This window comes from Oncorhynchus clarkii, chromosome 13 (genome assembly GCF_045791955.1).
Source record: "Oncorhynchus clarkii lewisi isolate Uvic-CL-2024 chromosome 13, UVic_Ocla_1.0, whole genome shotgun sequence".
Lineage (NCBI taxonomy): Eukaryota > Metazoa > Chordata > Actinopteri > Salmoniformes > Salmonidae > Oncorhynchus > Oncorhynchus clarkii.
This window is the reverse complement of record NC_092159.1, coordinates 37,024,006-37,045,409: the sequence shown is the minus strand read 5'-3', so window position 1 is coordinate 37,045,409 and position 21,404 is coordinate 37,024,006. Positions and strand designations below refer to the sequence as shown.

General features: G+C 44.9%; 1 protein-coding gene and 3 non-coding genes across 5 annotated transcripts; all 4 read right to left on the bottom strand.

Annotated features, from left to right (window-relative positions):
• Positions 1 to 1,340: 1,340 nt before the first annotated feature.
• LOC139364619 (importin subunit beta-1) lies at positions 1,341 to 21,133 on the bottom strand. Of its 2 annotated transcripts, none has more exons than XM_071101507.1 (22): positions 20,784 to 21,133; positions 19,657 to 19,715; positions 16,043 to 16,225; positions 15,600 to 15,800; positions 15,212 to 15,364; positions 14,868 to 14,936; positions 14,667 to 14,756; positions 14,235 to 14,345; positions 13,718 to 13,819; positions 11,994 to 12,218; positions 9,015 to 9,206; positions 8,381 to 8,511; positions 7,725 to 7,872; positions 7,431 to 7,502; positions 6,861 to 7,005; positions 5,860 to 5,942; positions 5,415 to 5,522; positions 4,968 to 5,111; positions 4,487 to 4,592; positions 3,896 to 4,010; positions 3,268 to 3,429; positions 1,341 to 2,875 (listed from the first exon to the last, which is right to left on the bottom strand). In XM_071101507.1, coding segments are annotated over exons 1-22 (2,640 nt in total). In that variant the 5' UTR covers positions 20,824 to 21,133; the 3' UTR covers positions 1,341 to 2,874. The 2 variants fall into 2 exon arrangements, with proteins under 2 accessions (XP_070957608.1, XP_070957609.1); XM_071101508.1 differs by having other exon boundaries at positions 14,877 to 14,936.
• LOC139365372 (small nucleolar RNA SNORA79) lies at positions 4,199 to 4,340 on the bottom strand. Its single transcript, XR_011626657.1, has one exon. It is a non-coding gene; the product is annotated as a small nucleolar RNA SNORA79 (small nucleolar RNA).
• LOC139365374 (small nucleolar RNA SNORA79) lies at positions 4,769 to 4,912 on the bottom strand. The gene has a single exon (XR_011626658.1). It is a non-coding gene; the product is annotated as a small nucleolar RNA SNORA79 (small nucleolar RNA).
• On the bottom strand, positions 5,630 to 5,773 carry LOC139365375 (small nucleolar RNA SNORA79). Its single transcript, XR_011626659.1, has one exon. It is a non-coding gene; the product is annotated as a small nucleolar RNA SNORA79 (small nucleolar RNA).
• Positions 21,134 to 21,404: the final 271 nt, after the last annotated feature.

Sequence of the window (21,404 nt, the reverse complement as noted above, 5' to 3'; positions counted from 1 at the left end):
CTCGCGCTTCCACTTCCGTAAAACGCTTGCCTGCTCTCTCTCTCATTTGGAACCAAGCACTACTTCAAGATGAAATTTTAAGTTTCATATATTTTTTTACTTAGTGTCTGCTCTTTGTGACCGTGGTCCTCGAGCCTTTTAGGTGACTGTGTACAACGTCATCAGTTGCTGCTCTGCTCATTCCAGATATCATCCCACTCTTCATGGTCAAGTATAAATGAACCACCCGGTTTCTAATTTCACTATGTGCTATTTTAGATGCATTGTATCTCTCTTAGCAAATGTAGCCTTCAAAATGAGCCAAGTTTTGCATTTCACCCATTTATACGGAGTCACATTTCTGTCCAAATCAGCATGGCAGGTTTATGAGACAGCACTGTACCATTTCAACTTTTAAATTGAGTTGTGGGGAAATAAAACCAACACTTGCAGTTCAGTCAGCTGGGCACTAGCAGTGACCCGACACCTGACAATATATTGTATTTGGTAGTTGACAGTGTACTGCACTTCCATGTTTCTTTCCCGTTATCCGTAGGATTGGACATCAGGTAATAACACACATCTGTGGTTTGGGTCAACTTCTAACATAACTATTCCAAATTCTGCTCAGATCAAATGTACTTTGTCTATGCTCCCTGTTCAGAAGTAGTGCACCATAATGGTGAATAAAATGCCAAAATTGTGCATTACTGGCACTTGAAAAATTGATCAACCTGTCAAGTAAATGTCTGGAGGGACAAGAGTAATGTTTAGCTGACTTTCCTTTTAAGCAAGATACAATAATGATCTACACACACTCAATCCAAGGGTATAAGGGTCAGCAGACACAAGCGACAGCCATTTACAGAAGAACATTGAAAGGTTACAGTGTTAAGTACAATATAGATTTTTATTAGTTTACTAGGTTGGAAATTAAGAAAAGAAAAAAAGCAGGTTGTCATAATGTTCACAATTCTATATTCATGTTGCAATTCTTAATATCATTTCAACACATGACATGGTGTAAATAGCCAAGCCCATGAGGACAATGTTACACAATCCAAAGTGGTGTGAGGACCAAAGTCACCGCAAAAAATGTCCAATCTCAAATCAAATGGAAAACGCCTCATATCCAACACGTAGGCATTGGAGAACGTAAACAGTACAAAACAGTGATGACAAGTTAAATTGAACCCGATTGATTATGCCAATATAGACAAGATACATTTTCTGGAAGTTTCTGGGGGGAGGAGATCTCGACCAACCTAGCGTTGCCATGGACACCAAAGTCATCACAGTGCATTACAAACAGTTGCAAGAAACAAAAGAAAATACAGACCAAAGTACCAGAACTGCTTGGGGAATGTTTGATATCATTTTATTGTTTCTTTTCATAGCAATGGAAAAATATAACCTTGTACAAACGTAGTCGATTCTCATTTTAACAGCTTGGTGAGTGACCCTTTTCCAACTAAGTGCAGCGAGAAACCAACAAATGGGAACTGAAACAAGCCCAATTCACTCGTTCATCATGTAGTTCAATAGATTTCTTTCTGAACTGCATGCTTTAGGCAAGTGTGTGTTTGCTTGTTGTATTTTACCCTATGACGAGTAGTCTAAATTTGGCACTCGTTTTCTACTCCTTGCTCATCTTAACACTAAGAAGATAAAGTGTTACATGTCAAATGTAGTTATTTTGGAAGTGTTCCCATAGCCTCGATTGATCCTGATGCACTCAACGCATAAATCCTCACCAATTCTTGTTAACGGGGCTGGCAAGAAAGGGTCTGCTTATCTAGAAGCCCACACTGAAGATGAAGAGAAACTACTGATGCCATTAAAAAAAATAATAATAATTGAACCGGTGAACATTTGTCAGTGATTCTCTTGCAGGAAATAAACACCTTCTTGCCAATTCACTCAAGTGCTGCCAATAAGTAATCTACCGGGCCCCCACTGCCCTCTCCCAAACAGCATCAGAAATATATCTTACTGAATTTGCGTCAAGCTTTATTATTTATTTGAAATAACCGGGGGGGGGGTGGGGGTGTGGAGACAGTGAATCCCCTCCCTCACAGACACACACTTCATCTTCCAGGCTGGTCAGCTAGCTCCACCCCTGCATCACTGTGGGGGCTCCTTGCAGGGGCAGGCTGGGGGATATCAGAGAGGCTAGAAGTAGGAGACGAGGGGGGTGGAGACCGCCTGCTCGTCCCCCTCGTTTCATCTTCCTTCAACTCCAGCAGTGATCCTTTAGGCGCATTTCTAACACCCCAAAAGTTTGTATTTTTCGGATTCCGGTTCAGTTCACGTTTGCGTAAAATTGACCAAGTCCACAACCATATAGTGCTTGAAGGAAACCCCCCAAAAATGACAAGGGAAAAAGTAAATCTTCCACAGATCGGTCAAAGAGCAAAATAGTCGCGTTCTTTCGTATCATGTTTTGTTTGTATTTTCCCTCAAAAGAAACCACATTTTGGCAGTTTTATTTATCTGCTCTGGTGATCCTGTTGTAGACTAATATTAGTTTTTTTTCAGAAGAGTTCTAGAACTAGCCGGCTACAGCGATCCACGTTTTTGTGTGGAGTCCTTGTCAAGTCAGAATCAGTCCACAGGTGGCCGAAGAAGAAGGTGGCGGGGGGGGGGGGGCCTAAGGAAGTGGTGGTGTGGGTTCAGGGGTGGGGCGCTGCTGGTCTGCCGGCAACTGCTGGAATTGTACTCAGAAGGTGGTGTGACGTCGATCCTCGCTCACTCTCGCTCTCACTCACACATTCTCAGACACTCATCTCAGCGCACGCTTCACTTCTGCTTTAACTCGGACACGACGCAAAAGACAGAAGAAATTCCAGTGGGGCGTTTTCATTGTTGTCCATCTTATCCCCAACCAGCATGAAATCTGTAGAGGAAAATAGGAAGAAAAGCTTATTAGCTGAAGGAGCCAAAGTCCTGTGTTCACGTGCTCCATGCACATAGTGATCCCTCTCATTAGGCTGCTCCAGTGAAATTCTGGTGACTTTATAGATATCAGAATTGGTCACCAAGTTACACTCTATACATGCTCTTTCATGAAATCACTAAAGGTTACAATTTCACGCCATCTCCATAATGAAAAAATAATGAAAAAATGGACAGACACGCACTTCCTGAATAAGTATCTCCCAACGCAACATTAACTTTCAAACCGTACATTTTTTTTTATCCCTTAGCTATTCCCTTGCTGTTTTATGATGCCCTAAAGGTGCTGTAGGGGTGACTGTCAGTCAGTAGGGCATTAGGACAATAACTCACCAGGCCTGGCTCTTGAGCTTGCGCAGCTCCTTGGTGGCCCAGGTGGCCAGCGTCTTGGTCTTGGTGGTCTTGGACCTCCGGCCCTCCGTCAGCAGGTCGTTGATGAGGGGCCGCAGCTCCACCAGCTTCATCACGTCCTTCCCAAAGGCCGTGCACAGGTCTCTGAGGTGAGGAAAGAGGGAGAAAGGGTTAAACTAAGCACGTCGGGCAGGAACATGACTATTTACATACTGCAAAGGGAAGCGGAGGAAACCGTTTTACATTGATCAAGTCGCTGGAAACACGACTTCGATCTAGAGGCCTGCTACCTCAAACAACTCCTTTTCAAGTCTCTTACTGACCAGGTCTGTTTCAGGCTTAAGATAAACGCTATTAAAACATCAGGGTTTTGAGTACAAGATCTCACAGACCAGACAGATCAACAAAAAATGTATAATTATTTGTGTAATTTTTAAATCAGAAATCATGAAGTATCTTTCATGCCTTGAGATCACCTGCCCTCCTCCGCGCGTCTTATCCCAAGCTGCCCCTAACATTTTTATGCTATGTCGTACCAAAAGAATCTTCAGTATTATTGTGATCCACAAAGCAAGCGTCACTAGCACTGAGATAATCCTAGTTGCCTTACCCTATAAGTCCGGCGGCGTTTGCCACTACGCCGTCAGAGTGGTCCTCGTCTTCAGCGATGTGATGGATGAAGGACAGGATGAACTCCACTCTGGGCTGCACCAGCATCACGTCAGCTACAGGTAGGACAGAACGATGCAAGGAAGACAATGTTCAGCGCAATCATGAGAATTAAGACAGGAGGTGACAGATGACCAATAGTCACTCAAAGTTGCCATAATTCAGACGAAGAGGTGATTAAGGATGTGTGTTAGGAAAAGTGGCATTTGCCGATTTTCAGACTTTTCAGTGTGCCACCATGGGCACGTGTGGGGTCCCGCAAAGTCCAGTGTAGACAATGGCAGCCCTGCTACCTCATGAACACTGGGTGAAATAGACCGTGTTACTCTGTGACCACCTAAAATCCCAGCTGCCACAGCTCAGAGCAGCGAGAGGAACAGGCGTCAGTGGACACAGAAAACACTAGTGCAGGAAAATCGTACATTTGGCATCTCAAGACACAATATCAATACCATAGTCGCACAAAACACCAAAATACTAGATCCACAAAATGTGTAGATTAGTTATGACAGTGGGAGGATGGCGGACTCACGGTGCACGTTCTCCTGGTCTCCCTTCAGGCCCTGGATGATGCCAGTGTAGGCCTCCAGACAGCCCTCCCGCAGCTCGTTCAGATAGTCCACCATGTCATAGTCCGTCTGCCAGGGGGGGGGAGAACCAAAACACACAGCAGGTTAGCGGGATAGAGGACAGACCGCATCAAGGAGCGCAACTGTCATTGTTATCTATTGACCACTATAATACTAATATCCCTAACAAACCCCGGAAGAGGCATGCTTAACAAGGTTCTACAAAAAAAACACTCAGGGAAGAAACTTGTGGGGTCCCGCAAAGTCCAGTGTAGACAATGGCAGCCCTGCTACCTCATGAACACTGGGTGAAATAGACCTCGCGTTACTCTGTGACCACCCAAAATCCCAGCTGCCACAGCTCAGAGCAGCGAGAGGAACAGGCGTCAGGGTCAAATGAAACGGGGATGCCAATGTGGTACAGCGCGTGTCCATCTGTTCTACCTTGTCGACTTGTGCCTGCGACGCCTGCTGCAGGGTGTCCAGGACGATCTCCAGGTACTTCTTGAACTCTCCTCCGATGGCCAGGGCAATGTCTCCGAACGCTGACAGGATCTGGGGCTTCACCGACCGGTGCACATTCTCATTCTGCAGGGGCAACACACACACACGCCCTTAGTCAGTACAGGTGAAAAACGTTATGAATATCTACAAGACTTAACCTAACCCATATGAACAAAGACAGCTGGAATTATATCCCCTTTTCTTCCCGATAATGTTTTGTTGCCGTGTCTACGGTCAGCTTGACACCAAGACATTTACACACTTCTACAACGTAACCGATCAATAAAACAGAGGCTGTAAATCTACAATAAAAAAAGACTCAAAATGTACGGTCCTGCACATTCCAGTATTACCAACACAGCTGGCAGAAACTAAAGTGCAACTCACCCCCAGGTTCTCCAGCAGGAGCTGCATGATCTCGTCGCAGTAAGGCAGGATGTTGGACATTAGGGCTCGGCACAGGTCACACACCAGGCCCACCGCGGCCAGACACACCTGACGAGGGAGGGAGGGCAAGCGGTGTAGCTAGGTGAAATAATTGAGTGTCGACTCTCACAGCAAGCATTACTAGAAGGTACTTAGCTACTAAGTCAGTGCATTTCAAGTGTGGGGTCCCGCAAAGTCCAGTGTAGACAATGGCAGCCCTGCTACCTCATGAACACTGGGTGAAATAGACCCCGCGTTACTCTGTGACCACCTAAAAGCCCAGCTGCCACAGCTCAGAGCAGCGAGAGGAACAGGCGTCAGTGGAAGGGAGAAATCTTGTTTGTTTTTTTACTTTAAGAGATTAATATGAATATAATCCAAGAAAAAAAAATATCATAGAACCCACTTGATATTCTGCATAATTCTTCAGTCCAATTCCCAGGAAGGGTTTAAAGGCATCCATGTATTTCTGAAAGTCAGCGCCCAAAACTGAGGAAACAGAAGACATTACAGAACATTGAGTCTGGTTACATGCACACAATTATTGTGAATAGTAAAAATTAATATGACAATTCGATTTAAATGTTTACATGCTTTGCAAAATTAACAATTTCCCTAATAATTTTGTTTATATGGACATATCTAAAATCAGTCTACCTGGTTGGCACTTTGTTAAATGCAGAAATTCTTCAATCAAAATAAATGTTACCATAGCGACCATGCCATTTTTGGGAAGCCTATTTGATTCTGAGTTCGGACATATAAAAAGTTTGTATGTGAAAACTATTTCTAAGATTCATCCTTGCAGTTTGGTCCAAACTCACTTCACTCGCGCAAAAGATGGAGGCTATAGATGCTGGTGCTAGCACACGCACTGATCGAATACGCCGCTGGAACACCGATTAAGCCGCTTATATACATCCTAATCTTTCCAAAGATACCTGGTTTTCAGAGCTGTTTTAATTGGCTTATGTTTACTTTGATTGTGACCTTAGTGATTAAGATCAGTTAGAGTAACACGATTACATGACTAATGCCACACTCTGCCATAACACAGATTTTTTTAGTGTGCTTGTAAAAATGCTCAGTGAGGCATGTGACACTGGACATGCAACACACCATTTACATACTGCTAGAAGACTGGAAATCAGATTCACACTGACCAAGCGGCTGGAAACAGGTCTCAGATAAATCCTATTAAAACATCAGGGTTTTCAGGGTTTTGAGTACAAGATTTCTCATCACAGACCAGATACAAGGTTTAACTGCTTAGATTCACATAAACATAATTCATCCTACTAAAGTGGGCGGAGGGTGTGCGTAGAAAACCCTGTGTGTGTGTGACCCATCTAACTAAATGTTGTTTTTTACCCATCCACCACGGTGTGACCGTTTTAAATGGCTCACCTTCCACCAAGGTTGAGACGGCCATGAGCGCATCCTCCTGTACGCCCCCGGAGCCGGCGGTGTTCTGGAACATTCTGAGCAGGGAGGCCATCACCACGTCGGAGATCTGCAACGCGTCCTGGTGCTGCACCTTCCTCAGCACATTCTATAGAGAAGTGGGGAGGGAAAGGGTTAACCTAACATAGCACAGGCTAACTCGAAAGTCATTTAGCTACTGTGAGAAGCGGGAAAGAGGAGAACTCCAACCCAGAAGTTGTTTCCTTGCTGGGTGTCCGTCTACGGTACCTTTCCTCATAAAGCCTTCTCCTTTCCTAGTACATTTTAGATCATGTCTGTGCAGGTCTCAGATTCTTCCTAGTGTCATCAGGGTTTTCCGTACACGATCTCTTGTCACAGATCAGACAAGTACTAAAAATGTATATCGCTTTTCTTGTCTTTTTTTCTTAGGCTTTAAAATACTCAGACAGCTAAATATATTAATGGAACCCCCTAGGTATTCTTCTTCTACCTCTAGTTCGGGGAGGTTGAAATAGTTTGAGGGTCAAACTGAATGAGGTCAGCTCATCTCACCTGCAGGGTGGCACACAGTAGAGACTGGAGGTCGTTGAACTGAATTCTGTCCGACGTGCTCTGGATGTGAGACTGAGGCGAGAGAGAGAGAGCACATGAAATCAACAGTTCCTTCAATGGGAGTTTATTCAATACAGAAAAGAATCCAAGCAAAATGTCTAATAGTTTAGAGTAGGTCTCAGATAAATCCTTAAGTAAACATCAGAGCTCTTCAGAGTAGTGAGTACATGATTTCTCATCACAGACCAAAAAGGTTTGCCCAACCAATCCACCGCTCTCTCTGTTGGGACCCACCTCCATCTGCAGGACCTGCTGCAGGCGTTCCATGATGACCAGGGTGGTCTTCTGCACGGCTGGGTAGCAGTCCTTGGCGCTGTTCTTCACAATCTCCATCAGGGCCTCGTAGGCCGCGCTACGCAGGTTGTTCTGGTGACCGTCCGGCCTGGTGGACACAGAGGGAAAACATAACTTACAATCATTACTATGCATCAGGAAAACAATATTACTTGCATTTTATATTATACAGAAATATGTGCAATTCTTAGCAAAAAAATTGGTGCATTTAAATACATAAACCTGAGCGATCTATGACGGCGAGACTGGATAAGAGACTCACAGCCTTCAAAAGGGTATATACAGCTACGGGCTTCAAAGGATTTCCTGAGGAAGTAGATTTTAACGCCATTCTACATCTCCAAATGCATTTTTGTCGTTGAAGGCCTCAGATATTGTGGTAGGGGTTATCCATCACATGTTCAGCGTGGTGCATGATTTCTCATCACAGACCAGAGAGTTAGTCTCCAGCCAACTCCAGAAATCCTCCATACACAATGTCTCGTTTGACTAGCAAAGTTGAGGTTTCTAAACCTCTACAGTCCTGACAACAGAAGGCGACGTTCCATCCCCATGTCCTGCTTACCAGTCTACCGTTTCTGGACAGTCCTGCCTACCTGTCTGTGGTTTCTAATAGTTTCTGGACGATGAGCTCGAAGGAGGAGGAGAGGCAGTACGTGGCAGGCTCCTCCTGGTCCTCCGCTGCATCTGTGGCTTCGTACGCGGCTTCCGCCAGGCTGGAGAAGGCCTGAGGGACGGAGGGAAAGGGATGGAGGGAGAAGTTACGAGGGCATCCATATGAAAATCATGAATCATTATTTTTGGTCCTTAAAAAAAAATAACAAGTCTTTAGCAGGTCTCAGATACTGTGGTTGGGGTTATCCATCACATATTCAGTGTGGTGCATGATCTCCCGTCACAGACCTGACAGGTATCTCTCTCAACTACAGGCACTTTGATGCAACATATTTCACTCGAGTGGGGTGGACAGATCTACGGCATCAATTGTAAATGAGCAAGTGGTGTCTTTGTACTGTGCAGTATATCGTTGAAGCTTGTGGTGATGAAATCCTTATCTGTGGGATTAACAAAGTACTACTGCGGCATGTGTGGTGGAGGCCCACAATGGAAATACGCTGTTTACCGTTTTTCGTGATCCTCAATTTTAAATGCATTGTATCCACGTGTTGCCGAATTGCATTTTTAAAAATGGTCAAATTAATCAAATAGCGGCTCTAGCTTGTGTCTCACCCAGCAGACGTTGGATGCGACGCGTGGCTCGGCCCCCAGGCCCTCGATGAGGCACTGCAGCAGAGGGGCCAGGTACACCTCGTTGATGGCCGCCTCCGGCAGCAGCTCACAGATCCTGCCCACTGTCCAGGCCGTGGTGTCCCTCACCACAACACTGGGGTCCTTCATCAGCTCAATCAGCGTGGGCATTGCCTGGGAAGGGAGAAAGAACAGAATTAACCCCGGTAGTGTCAATGAACGGGGACGACGACACAAGAAGTCTCCCCATTTAAGAGCGTTGAGATCCTATGAAAAGCGCTATAGAAATGTAATAAATTATAATTTATTAATTATTAAGTACTGTTAACCAGGGTTCAAGAGTAAACAGACCGGCATGGATGGGCAGAGAAAGGAAGGTACTGTTAATATAACAGCAGTATTTAAGTGTAGCGAGAGAGGTAGGGGCTGGAAGGAGAGGGAGGGCAGTGGACAAGATTTTACAACAGTAGCGTCTGTCAAATATGACAAACAGGGAAAGGGGCCACCAGGGATTGTCAGAGCCTCTACAGAGTAGGGCTGGGAATTGCCAGGGCCCTAACGTATCGTTACGATTCTAAATGTATTGCGATAGTGTGATTTTATTGTGATTCGATGTTCCAAACATGTCTGCTGCAGACGGACAAGAGAGCCATGAGAAAATGAGTTTACCAGTCATGGAAATACAATTTGTTGATGACAAATTGGCTTCCTGCATTAAAAAAAAAAATGAATAAGCTGTGCAGGAACAGCAAACTAGCGCAAAATAATATTGCGATTATCGTCAAAACGATACGAATCATCAAAAACAATATTCTGATGTGTAACTGTCTATTTCCCCCCCATAACTACTACAGAGTTTGTCTAAATCCAGCTTTACTGAACTTGTCTGTGCAGGTCTCAGATAAATCCTATTTAAACATCAGGGTTGTCAAGGGTCTTGAGTACAATATTTTTCATCACCGACCAGATACAAGGTTCTATACTGCCTTATTAGTTCACATATTCACGTTTTACAACAGAAACATGATTTTAATATATCAGGTCAGTTTTTTTGAATTTGCTACCTAGTGAACGACAGGTTCTCAGATTATGGACACTTACACAAGCTTATCACCAGCTCACTCTGAGACAAGCACCCACTTTCAGTTCACAGTTCAATAGGGCTTGGGGGTCAAGGATTTCGCACAGTCTGTATCCCAAATGGCACCCTAGTCCCTACATAACGCGTTACTTGTGTCCTGGTAGAAAACAGTGCACCAGATAGGGAGCCATTTGAGACGCAGCCATACACACAGCCACGAAAGAACATGGTGGTTCAGACGATACCGCCTCCTCACAGCCTCTCCAGTCCACCCTACTTGTGAATGAACACGTCTGGAAATACCCAATCACCCTGGCAACAACTTAGGGTAGATTGTGGTTCATCTAAAGATTTACTGAAACTTGCAGATAGCTTCATTATTAACCGTAAGGGAGTTTAAAAACACACAGAAGAGACAATGCATTATCTGATGGGCGTGCAACACAAGGAAACTGAGAAATGCTTGCAGCCTAGAGATAATGACCTTTACAGCAGATACATTTCTACTTGGCCACAAGCAATTCTCTTCCTTGCTCGACACACCCATCAGACAGTGGATTGTTAGTATGCATGTTAGTCTATGCTGCTGTGAAACTCCCCCTTTGGGGGAAAATTGGTCGTATCAGTAAGTAGGTATCATAATGCAGCGGAAGCTGGTGTACTGACCTGCGTGACAAGGGGTTTGAGCTGGTTGGGCCATGCCTTAGCGATGTGCAGTTGGGCGAACGATGCGTTTTTTATAAACAACTCTTTTTACTGACTCGAGCCGCGTGATTTGTTTCTCCTGAGTGACCGGTTCATTTTATAGTCTTTCGTTTTGACCTGCTAGTACTGGCCGCAGTGAGTCCTACCTACAGCGGGATCAATACACGCTCCTCCGGCTCAGCGGCTCCAGAGACGCACTCCGACCACCAACCATCGGTCATACGCGCACGGGGAAATAGATCATAAGCGTCGAGAAGAAAAATGCATGTTTACAACTGATAATTGATCGCATGGTGCAAGAATGAATGCAATTAATTGATTATTGAATATCATTGGCGCAGCATTTCTTTAGAACCAGAGCCTCTGCTCAAACAAACTCAAACTCTACAATTAATCATCCCGGGGGCTGCAGTTTGAACATGGTGCTCGTCACCCTCACGGGAGACATTTAAGGAGTGCGATTCCACCAGGAGTCGTTCATAATCTCGTCCGGTTGGAGCCACAACCTTACCCCATTTCAAATGAATAAAGAAATAATCTTATTCGTGTGCCTAGCAATCAACAAATGTACATTGTTTAAAGCACAGTTTCACTACGTCTCAATCACAAATGACGGCTCCAATAAGCCCCCTATGGTGAACGAGATGTGAACAAGAGGCTTGTGGAATCATGACTTGAGTTTTCAGTTCGTCGTTCGCCGGCCGGGGGTCCTGCGTGCTCTGGGCATTACTGACTCAAATGAACAAAAGGAGCCGAACGAGTCGTTCTTTTGACTGAACGAGTCGACAAGATCCGAGGCAGTCAAAAGAGCCAAACATCCCATCCCTACTATGCCAAGAATTTCCTAACAGATAATCAAAACTCCTCTTCTATCTGATGTTAGCTGCAGGTTGAGATCATAACATGGTGGTGTTCCATTTATGGCATGTCTTGTCTAATAAAAAGAATGACCGGCCAGTCCTTTATTGGGTAAACCAACGTTTCGGCATCACTGTGCCTTCTTCAGGGTAATGTCATGAATGCTTGAACCAGGTTATGTAGACAAAGACTGCAATTCGTGCAACCAATGACAATAGTGACAATAGTGTGTCATAATTGTTAGGTTAATTAGAATGAATTGAGCGAAGCCGTTACAAGATTAGCTCTTCATGTCTACGTTTGGTGAAGTTAGTCACCTGAATGACGAGGGGTTTGAGCTGGTTGAGCTCGGGCCCCTCCAGGATGGAGCCGAAGGCCATGACCGAGGCGTCGCGGTATCGCCAGTCGGGGTGCTTGATGTGCTCCTTGATGAACGGCAGCACGTGAGGCACCACGTCGTCCTCGCAGCACGTGGCCAGCAGCATCAGGCACACGCCCGCCGCCTTGCACGGGTTCCAGTCGTCATCGTCGTCGTTCTCGTCCTGAGGAGGAAGCGAGAGGGGTGAATGAGAGGAGACGCATTTACATGACACGTTATGACACCGAGAAAAGGAGGGATAAAAACCAAATGTCTATTGACAGAGGAACAAAGAAGGGGGGTGGAGGGAAGGAGAAGTATGAAAGGAATCTATACTGGACTTGCACATAGGAGAGGTGAGAGGAAAAACATTTACATAAAAAGGTATGCTGGGAGAGATGACCCGATCGTGTAGAGGGGAAGGAGACCCAAAGGAAAAAGCATACATTCACATCAACAAGGACATTCTACACAAAAGGACACACAATAACAGGACAGACCAAATGTGACACACAAATTCAGCTAGACAAGTACAGTGGGTCTCATTAAAGCCCCTAATAGATAAGACTGGGGTGGCACGTACAGAAATCCTCACACCTCCCTGCTAGACTTCACATGGTACACTTGTACTTATTATAGAATGGGTGGTAGCAGTAGAACAGTCTTCCTGGGGGACAATCAACAATGTTGTATGTGGTATTAGACACAAAATGGTGGCATCTGGATGGGTGAGGAGCCCCCCCCCCCTTAATACGGGATCCCGAGTGGCGCAGCGGTCTAAGGCACTGCATCTCAGCGCTAGGTGCGTCACTGCAGACACATTGGTTCAAATCCAGGCTGTATCACAATTGGACGCGATTGGGAGTCCCATAGGGCGGCGCACAATTGGCCCAGCATCGTCCGGCTTTGGCCAGTGTAGGCCGTGATTGTAAATAGGAATTTGTTCTCAACTGACTTGCATAGTTAAATAAAGGTTAAATTAAAAATACATGTCTGCAGGTCTCAGATATTGTGGTAGGGGTTATCAATCACATGTTCCGCGTGGTGCATGATTTCTCACCACAGACCAGACAGGTTTTCCTAAGAGGCAGAATCTTAATTTAATCTCAAGATGAAGGATTCTGCCAGCTAGAGGCAATAGTGTTGTACAGAGATTTTAATACATGGAAATGATTCACCCATATCCTTATCAATCAGTATGTCTCACTCTACAGGATCATTCTAGGTTATAAAGATATTATGGATGGACGTTTTAGTGTCTCTGGCTGACATTAAATCATGTAGCGTCACCACCGCTGCCCTGCTCTCCAAGGACAAACTGGCTGGGGATGCCTTCACTTCCACGGACTGGCTTACCCTTTCCGGGTAAGGTTTCCAACACCCTGTGGCTGGCATTTTTCACATGCTTCACATTAATCCAAATCTGTTTGGTCGATTTCTCCCTCCTCCAACCTCATTAACATCGTTTCACTTAGAATTGTGTGTGGGCTGTGCTAGCCAGGCTGGGCTGTGAACTGCAAGGAATCTTGCCTTGGGGTAAACACTAAAAACGGCAGACTGAAATGTTGTGTGGTGCATACAGACGCTTCACTTGAATTGTGTCCCATCAAATCTGTGCCCTAATGTGTAACGAAGAGGATAACGAGGTGTAAAATGACTGCCGCGCGCTCTTCTCTTGGGTACCTGTTTGGTGAGTGTCTGGGTGAGGATGGGCACCAGGTATTGCAAGGCTCCTTTGGCATAGAACTTGCTGGTGTGCTCCGGGGGCCGGCCCTGCTCCGATGCCTGGGGGGAGAGAGAGAGAAAGATGTACCAAACTTAGAGGAATATTTGCCTTTTTGTTGTTGTGCAACTCTCCACTGTATGCATTTTGCGCCTAAAATAAACACCCTCGAGGTAAGAGACGTCAGCTTAATGGCCGACTAATGGTGTGATAACAAAATAACAAGGTAGGTGTAGGTCTCCGATTTAGTGGTAGGGGTTATCCATCAGGCGTTCAGCGTGGTGCATGATTTCTCATCAGACCAGAAAGGTGAGCTAGATCGTCACTCAGCAAACACGGCTAACTGACCCTTTCGGGTGTTATAATATATAAAACGTGTACATTTCCATTAGTGGGCTGCAGTGTTGCCTTGTGTTTAGTTTATCGAGTTAAAACACATTTGAAAGCACGTGTGTGTGTGTGGGGGGTGGGGCTCACCTCAGTCGCTTCAATGGCCAAATCCATCTCCTCGTCGCACACGTTCGACCAGAACTCGATTCCTTGTAAGGCAACTTCATCAATGTCACTTTTCATGGCTTCTATTGTGATCTGTTCGGGGGAGGACAGAGACCGGGGGGGTCAGGATGTTCATTTTAAAGGAGCGTCCTTGATATGGACTACTGGCCTTGGTGTCCGTGCAGGTCTCAGATATTGTCGTAGGAGTTACACATCAGGCATTTACAGCGTCGTGCATTATCTCTCATCAAAGACCAGACAAGTGGTCAACAAGCGACACTACAATATCAGTAACTGATAAGGTCCATCAAGACCTTGTTTGGAGTTCTCTGACTTAAGTTCTTCAGAAAGAAATAGAAGCACATCGAAAGACCACAGAGCAAGACCCAAGTTGCCGCATGGGGGGTTGCTTACCGCAAACAGTGCCGGACCCATGTACGTTTCCATGTACTGATAATACAAAGACATTATCTTCACCAAGTTCTGTAAGGCAGCCACTCGTACCTGTGGGAGACAGACATTGCATTTCACCAACATTGGTTAACAATATGATTATTGGCTGAACGCATGAATAAATGTGCCAAAAAAGGTTTTAAATAGAAAAGAGAAACTCACGATACTCACTCTGGTGTCTGGGCACTGTGTGGCCTCGCAGACGACCTGCATGATAAAGTGCCTCTCCGTCTGGAAAACACAGACCCATTCACTGTTATGACAGGCACATAGACAAAGCATTCAAAACCCAACCTTGTGTGCAGGTCTCAGATATTGTGGTAGGGGTTATCCATCACACATTCAGCGTGGTGCATGATTTCTCATCACAGACCAGATAGTTAAGTCTATAAACAAGCTCAGATTTGTCCATTTCATCTTTCCATTTTTGCGGTCACAGCAGGCGACAAAGGAGGAACTTAAACACTAACAGTGGGACACAGGCAGGGCGGGAGACACAAACACACCTCTTTGTCGAAGTTGGCTTTGGTGAACTCCAGTGAGTTGAGCAGCGCGTTGGTGGCAGCCAGCTTGACGTTGTTGCTGGGCTCCTCCTTCCTCATGCCCTGGATGATGGCTGTCAGGATCTGGTTGGCGTTGTCCTGCAGCTGCTCAGGGTCCTACAGTACAGGGGAGGAGAGAAGACAGTTGTTCATGGAAGTTACGTCTGCTCTGCAGCGAAACATGCTTTGGAAAACAAAGAAAACAATTTAGCCTAGGTTCGATTTTGGAATCTTGTCTTTGTGCAATTGTTATCGAGGACACAATGTCACAAGTTCCATATTACAGTAGATAGATTGATGTTTTAACCATGGTATCCTCATGTGAGCAAGTGTGTGTGCCAGGGGCACTCACTATGTCCTGGCAGATGTATCCAATGGCCTCCAGGGTGGACTCCTTCATGTGCTCAGTGCTGCTGGGGTCCGTCACGTTGGCCACCAGCTGGGGAATGAGCTCGGGCCACTGGGTGACGGGGATCTCTGCGCAGGCGATGCCAGCCACACACTGGGAGGCCGAGCTGGGCCGGTACGTCTCCGTGCCCAGGGTCTGCAGAACCTGGAGGGGAGTGAAAAGGGGGGGGGGTTAGAGGTGAATCAACTGGTGCATTTGGCTGAACGAAGCCAAGTGAGACGGAGAACATTGGTTCTTGTAGGAGGCAAGGGCTTTAGTCCAATTAGTCATTTGGCAGGGTAGGTTTCTGAGGTTAAATTATTTTGGGGGGACCACATAAAAGCCAACTGAAGCTAGAAAATATAAATAAATCTGCACTAAGAGGTAGAAGAGGAGTTTCTCCTTACAAAGTTCTTGATCTCCCTCCGGGCGTTGGCGTCGATGGCAAGCCATCTCTGCTGGTAGCGCGTCTTCACGTCCGGGTCTTTGGAGGTGAGTGAGTTCTTCACCTGCAGCCCTGCGGCCACGCGAGCCACCTGGGTGTTGCCAGGGTTGGCGAGCACCTTGGAGAGCTCCACCAGGAACGTGGGCTGGAGAAAGGGAGAATGGGTGGGGAGAGTTTTTAAAATGTATTTTTTACACAATCAGGCCACAAGATGGTAGTGGTTTAGTAAAACACAGGTAAGAAAAAAAAGTCATCACCACAGTCCTTCAGTCCCAGGCATGAGTAAGATTTCACTGCAGTGATTCTGAACAGTGTTCAACAGTTACATTCAGCAACTGAAGGATGTAGGAGGCTAGTAATCAATCAACAGACATGACAGAGCTGGTTTGTATGCAACAGCAAAACAATTTGGACACTAAATTCCATTCATGCTGCAACCAGTGAATGGCAGCAGCAGGCTCCCCAAATCTCTTTTGATCCATGTGTGGTTGTTTTAAATCAGATCTGTAATGCGTTTGTGTAACCAAAACAAACTGCTAAATTCATTCAGGTCCTGGTAAGTGGTTACGGTCTCTATTTTACATATACAGTGCCTTTGGAAAGTATTCACACCACTTGACTTTTTATTACATTACAGCCTTATTCTAAAATGGATTAAATAAAAAGATATCCTTAGCAATACCCCATAAACATTTTAGCAAATTTAAAAATAAACAGAAATAACTTATGTACATAAGTATTCAGACCCTTTGCTACAAGACTTGAAAATTGAGCTCAGGTGCATCCTGTTTCCATTGATCATCCTTGAGATGTCTACAACTTCATTGGAGTCCACCTGTGGTAAATTCAATTGTTTGGACATGATTTGGAAAGGCACACACCTGTCTATATAGGGTCCCACAGTTGACAGTGCATGTCAGTCCAAAAAAGCCATGAGGTCGAAGGAATTGTCCATAGAGCTCTGAGACAGGATTGTGTCGAGGCACAGATCTGGGGAAGTGTACCATAAAATGTCGGCAGCATTGACGGTCCCCAAGAACACAATGGCCTCCATCAATCTTAAAATGTAAGAAGTTTGGAACAACGAAGACTCTTCCTAGAGCTGGCCGCCCGGCTAAACCGAGCAATCGCGGGAGAAGGGCCTTGGTCAGGGAGGTGACGAAGAACCCGATGGTCACTCTGACAAGCTCTAGAGTTCCTCTGTGTAGATGGGAGAACCTTCCAGAAGGACAACCATCTCTGCAGCACTCCACCATGCAGGCCTTTATGGTAGTGACCAGACGGAAGCCACTCCTCAGTCAAAGGTGCATGACAGCCCTCTTGGAGTTTGCCAAAAGGCACCTAAAGGACTAAGACCATGAGAAACAAGATTCTCTGGTCTGATGAAACCAAGATTCAACTCTTTGGCCTGAATGCCAAGCCTCACATCTGGAGGAAACCGGGCAACATCCCTACAGTGAAGCATGGTGGTGGCAGCATCATGCTGTGGGGATGTTTTTCAGCAGCAGGGACACTACTCAGGATCGAGGGAAAGATAAATGGAGCAGTAGAGAGATAATTGATGAAAACCTGCTCCAGAGCACTCAGGAGCTCAGACTGGGGCGAAGGTTCACCTTCCAACAGGACAACCACCATAAGTACACAGCCAAGACAATGCAGGAGTGGCTTTGGGACAAGTCTCTGAATGTCCTTGAGTGGCCCAGCCAGAGCCCAGACTTGAACATCTCTGGAAAGACCTGGAAATAGCTGTGCAGCAACGCTCCCCATCCCAACCTGACAGAGCTTGAGAGGATCTGCAGATAAAATGGGAGAAACTTGTCGCGTCATACCCAAGGAGACTTGAAGCTGGATTCGCTGCCAAAGGTGCTTTAACAAAGTACTGAGTAAAGGGTCTGAATACTTACATAAGTGATTTTTTTATAATTTAGAAATTAGCAAAAATATCTAAATCTGTTTTTGCTTTGTCATTATGGGATAGTGTATGTAAATTGCGGGGAGAGAAAAACAAAGCTATAACAATGTGAAAAAAGTCAAGGGGTCTGAATACTTTCCGGAAGTAACTGTATACTCTGCTTTGTGACCAATTTTAGATGTAAGAGTTCATCTGTGACACCTATTCAAGATCATCCCATTAGTGGGGCCTATGAGGCATCAAGTGTCTAGCTTGGTGTCACTATCTAGGCTTTCTGGAGATTAAAAATGTATGTACAAATACTTTGATTAGGAGAGGAAATCTCTATGTCCCTTTAGCTGATGGATTAAAAGACAGATAGGGTTTAATCATAATGCAGTCTAATGATAATGAAGGACAGGAGGGCACCACAAAAGAAGGCCATTTAGCAACACTTGTACCATGACATCTTCTGACTACTGATTTGGGTCAAACTCCCTTAATAGTTTTTTATCTGCCTAGCCAATTATGTGACTGATCATTAACAGCGCTGCACAGTCCAGCAACAAAGCAATAGACCTTTGAGGTGCCTTGCAGTTATCTTCCAATGTGCCATTGAGCAAGGCGCGTAACACTAACTGCTCCTGTATGTCGCTCTGGATGAGTGTCCGCTAAATTACTGAAATGTAAAATATATTTATATTATTTTGACTTGAAAAAGCTACATAAGGACATGTGGCCAAATAAAATGGGAGATTACACAATCGATGTTTAGCTTTTGACTACTCTTCAGAATATATAACTTGTATGTAACATGCACAATATAGAGTCTAGCACGAGAAAGGTTAAGTGGCAGATGTTGGTACCATGCCACTTCTGTTCAAATGAGCCCTGCACACCTTGCACAAACTTGCTTTTTCTATGGGGATCTGCCACTGCCCAAAATAGTTATCATAGCATAAATGTTTCCTCAAAAGGCAGAGTGCATACACACAAGGAGACTAATTTCAAAGCTAAATAGCTATGCAAAAATGTAGTTCAATGACAGATGCCTTGATCACGCCTTACTTCCTCTTCTCTAGCCAGCTAGCTACACCCTCTTTTGCTTTCTACTCCAAAAATGCAATGGACATCTGTCAGGGGGGAGGAGTGCTCTTGCTCACTAGTAAAAGCCTATCAGGCAGCTTTCCGGTTAACTATTAGTTACATGAATAGCATACGGAATCAAATGCAGCTATAAAATTACAACATGTTAGCCACATGTGTCCATATCAAAACAGCGTAATCCGCCCTGCTAGTGATCCATCACTATCATTGAACTCGTTTTTCGATCCCGGGGTTATACTGCTCAAGCGAAATTAATCTGAATGAATAAATGTTTTAAAAAATCAATGAAAACGGACATTTGTCGAAATTTTGTTAGTGATCAAGCCAAGGCACTGGATTCCAACAATGGTGTAGCTGGTGTGCTAGCTAGCTAACGTGGGTTAATGCTAGGTCTCCATTCATTCGCGAAAGCTGAGGTGTGTGACGCTGCTGCCATAATGTTGAGATGGAGAAAGGGCCCAGTTGAAAACGCCGGCAATTCAATTCAATGCGCTCATGCCCTGTGTTTCTGGCGCCAGACCTGAATGTGACCGGAATATATTATCCGTCTGACTGATAAAATGTGTAGTTATACAAACCAAATTCTCAATTGCCGCCTGCTCCAGAAACTTCTGTGCCGCCTCCAGTTCATTTCGATCTGAGGGGGCGAGGGAGAAAATTTGAGCGTTATACAATGTGAATAGCTAGTGCACTTGCTAGTTAGCTACAACATGAAGCAGCAAAGTTATGTTAGCATGCATCTGCAATTCCTACATTGCCTATCTAGCTAGAACGATTAGCTAGCTAGGCTACCACGATTACCTAGCTAACATTAGCTAGTGTACAGTGCGCACCAGTGATCACATTCACCGCTATTGCGATAATAGGGAAATCTACTTGGGAAATTGTGGGTGTACATTTCCTGATGTGAGATTAGTTCTTAACTAGATTAATTAAATAGCCAATTTATCAAGCCCTACTAGCTAGATAGGTGACCCATGTCATGCAAACACGCTGGCTACCGGGGATGCTATGCTCACTAGCGGATAGCTACTAGAGGCCAACGATTAAGTTAGCCATCCAGCTAACCAACTCGTATCAAACTATTTAGCTAACGTAGTTCGCTCTACATGTTACATCACCACGGGCAATGCACAAGTGTTTACTTCACTAGCTAGCGTATACCACCTAATAAGGTTTACATGATTGAGCCCAGGCATTTTCTTAAAAATAAATCACATCGGCACATCATGCACATGCTAGATACAGTACTTAGATATTAATCTTTAAAGTTAGCGGGCGTGCAAGGCAGGGCCGATTTAGTTGCACATGAATGGCTAGTTAGCCAAGTTAATTGATAGGTAACTAACTATACGTATCAAACCAGCAAAAATATCCCATCAAAATGACCAACTATCTGGGTGATAACTTTTTCAACGGATAATACATTTTGACAACTGGCAGTTCGGCCAATGCCGCCCAGATTAAACTATTAACAGTGCTAAAAGTTAGCATGTTAGCGAATTCACCACAGAAGCCGCATCCGCAGAGTGAGTAGGCCGTAACATTAGCAGCCTAGCTTGCCGAGTGCTAGGCATTTCCTCCTCCCTTTTTCTGATTTAACTTTCACCCGTTATCGTTATCAAATACAGATATGTCAAGTTGCTTGGCTTAAACTCTTCACATGGCAAATGTTAAATATAAGTATATGGAGCTATATAATCACCTGGAGAGACAGTTTTTTCGAGGATTGTTATCAGCTCCATTCTGTCCCAACCACTCTACACAGAAGTCGCTAGCTAGTTAGATTGCCGCGCACAACTCAACCCCGGATTATATTTCTTCAGTGTTCAACCAAAGTAACAAGACCGTGGATAAATCAACGAAAGCCGGTGAGAAAAACACACACGCCCAGTATCCCCCAGCCGATTAGTTTACTCTGGATATGGGCTATTTCCAAACGCGGAACCTGGAAAAAAAATGTTTAAGCAGCAATGCCGCTTGTTCATTCTGTGTTGTCGGGAGGGAAAGGGCCTTGCTCGACTCCCGCGGAAGGATATCACGCGCCGCTTCTATGAAAAAAGAAAAAAAGAAAAAAAACTCCTCCCTATCTTCCGCGCGAGCGCGTTTTCATGTGCGCACACCTTTTCTGGACCTTAAACATATTCCTTTTTTTTAACCAAAACTTGACGCTTGTTCAAATAGGTAAAGTATTAGCCAACTGTTGTATAATTGTTGTAACTTTGCTGTCCTGTACTTAAATCAACCATGATCTGACTTCTCAATAAATTCTAAACCAAATGTGGAGTGGACAAAATGGCTAGCCTAATGTAATGACATTTAACCG

Excerpts from the sequence above, each read along its gene's own strand:
- LOC139364619 (XM_071101507.1), bottom strand. The coding sequence starts at position 20,823 with ATGGAGCTGATAACAATCCTCGAAAAAACTGTCTCTCCAG. Across the intron at positions 15,801-16,042 it reads GGAGGGAGATCAAGAACTTT|GTTCTGCAGACCCTGGGCAC; the intron begins GTAAGGAGAAAC and ends ACTCCCCTCCAG. Across the intron at positions 5,112-5,414 it reads TCCTGCTGGAGAACCTGGGG|AATGAGAATGTGCACCGGTC; the intron begins GTGAGTTGCACT and ends TTGCCCCTGCAG.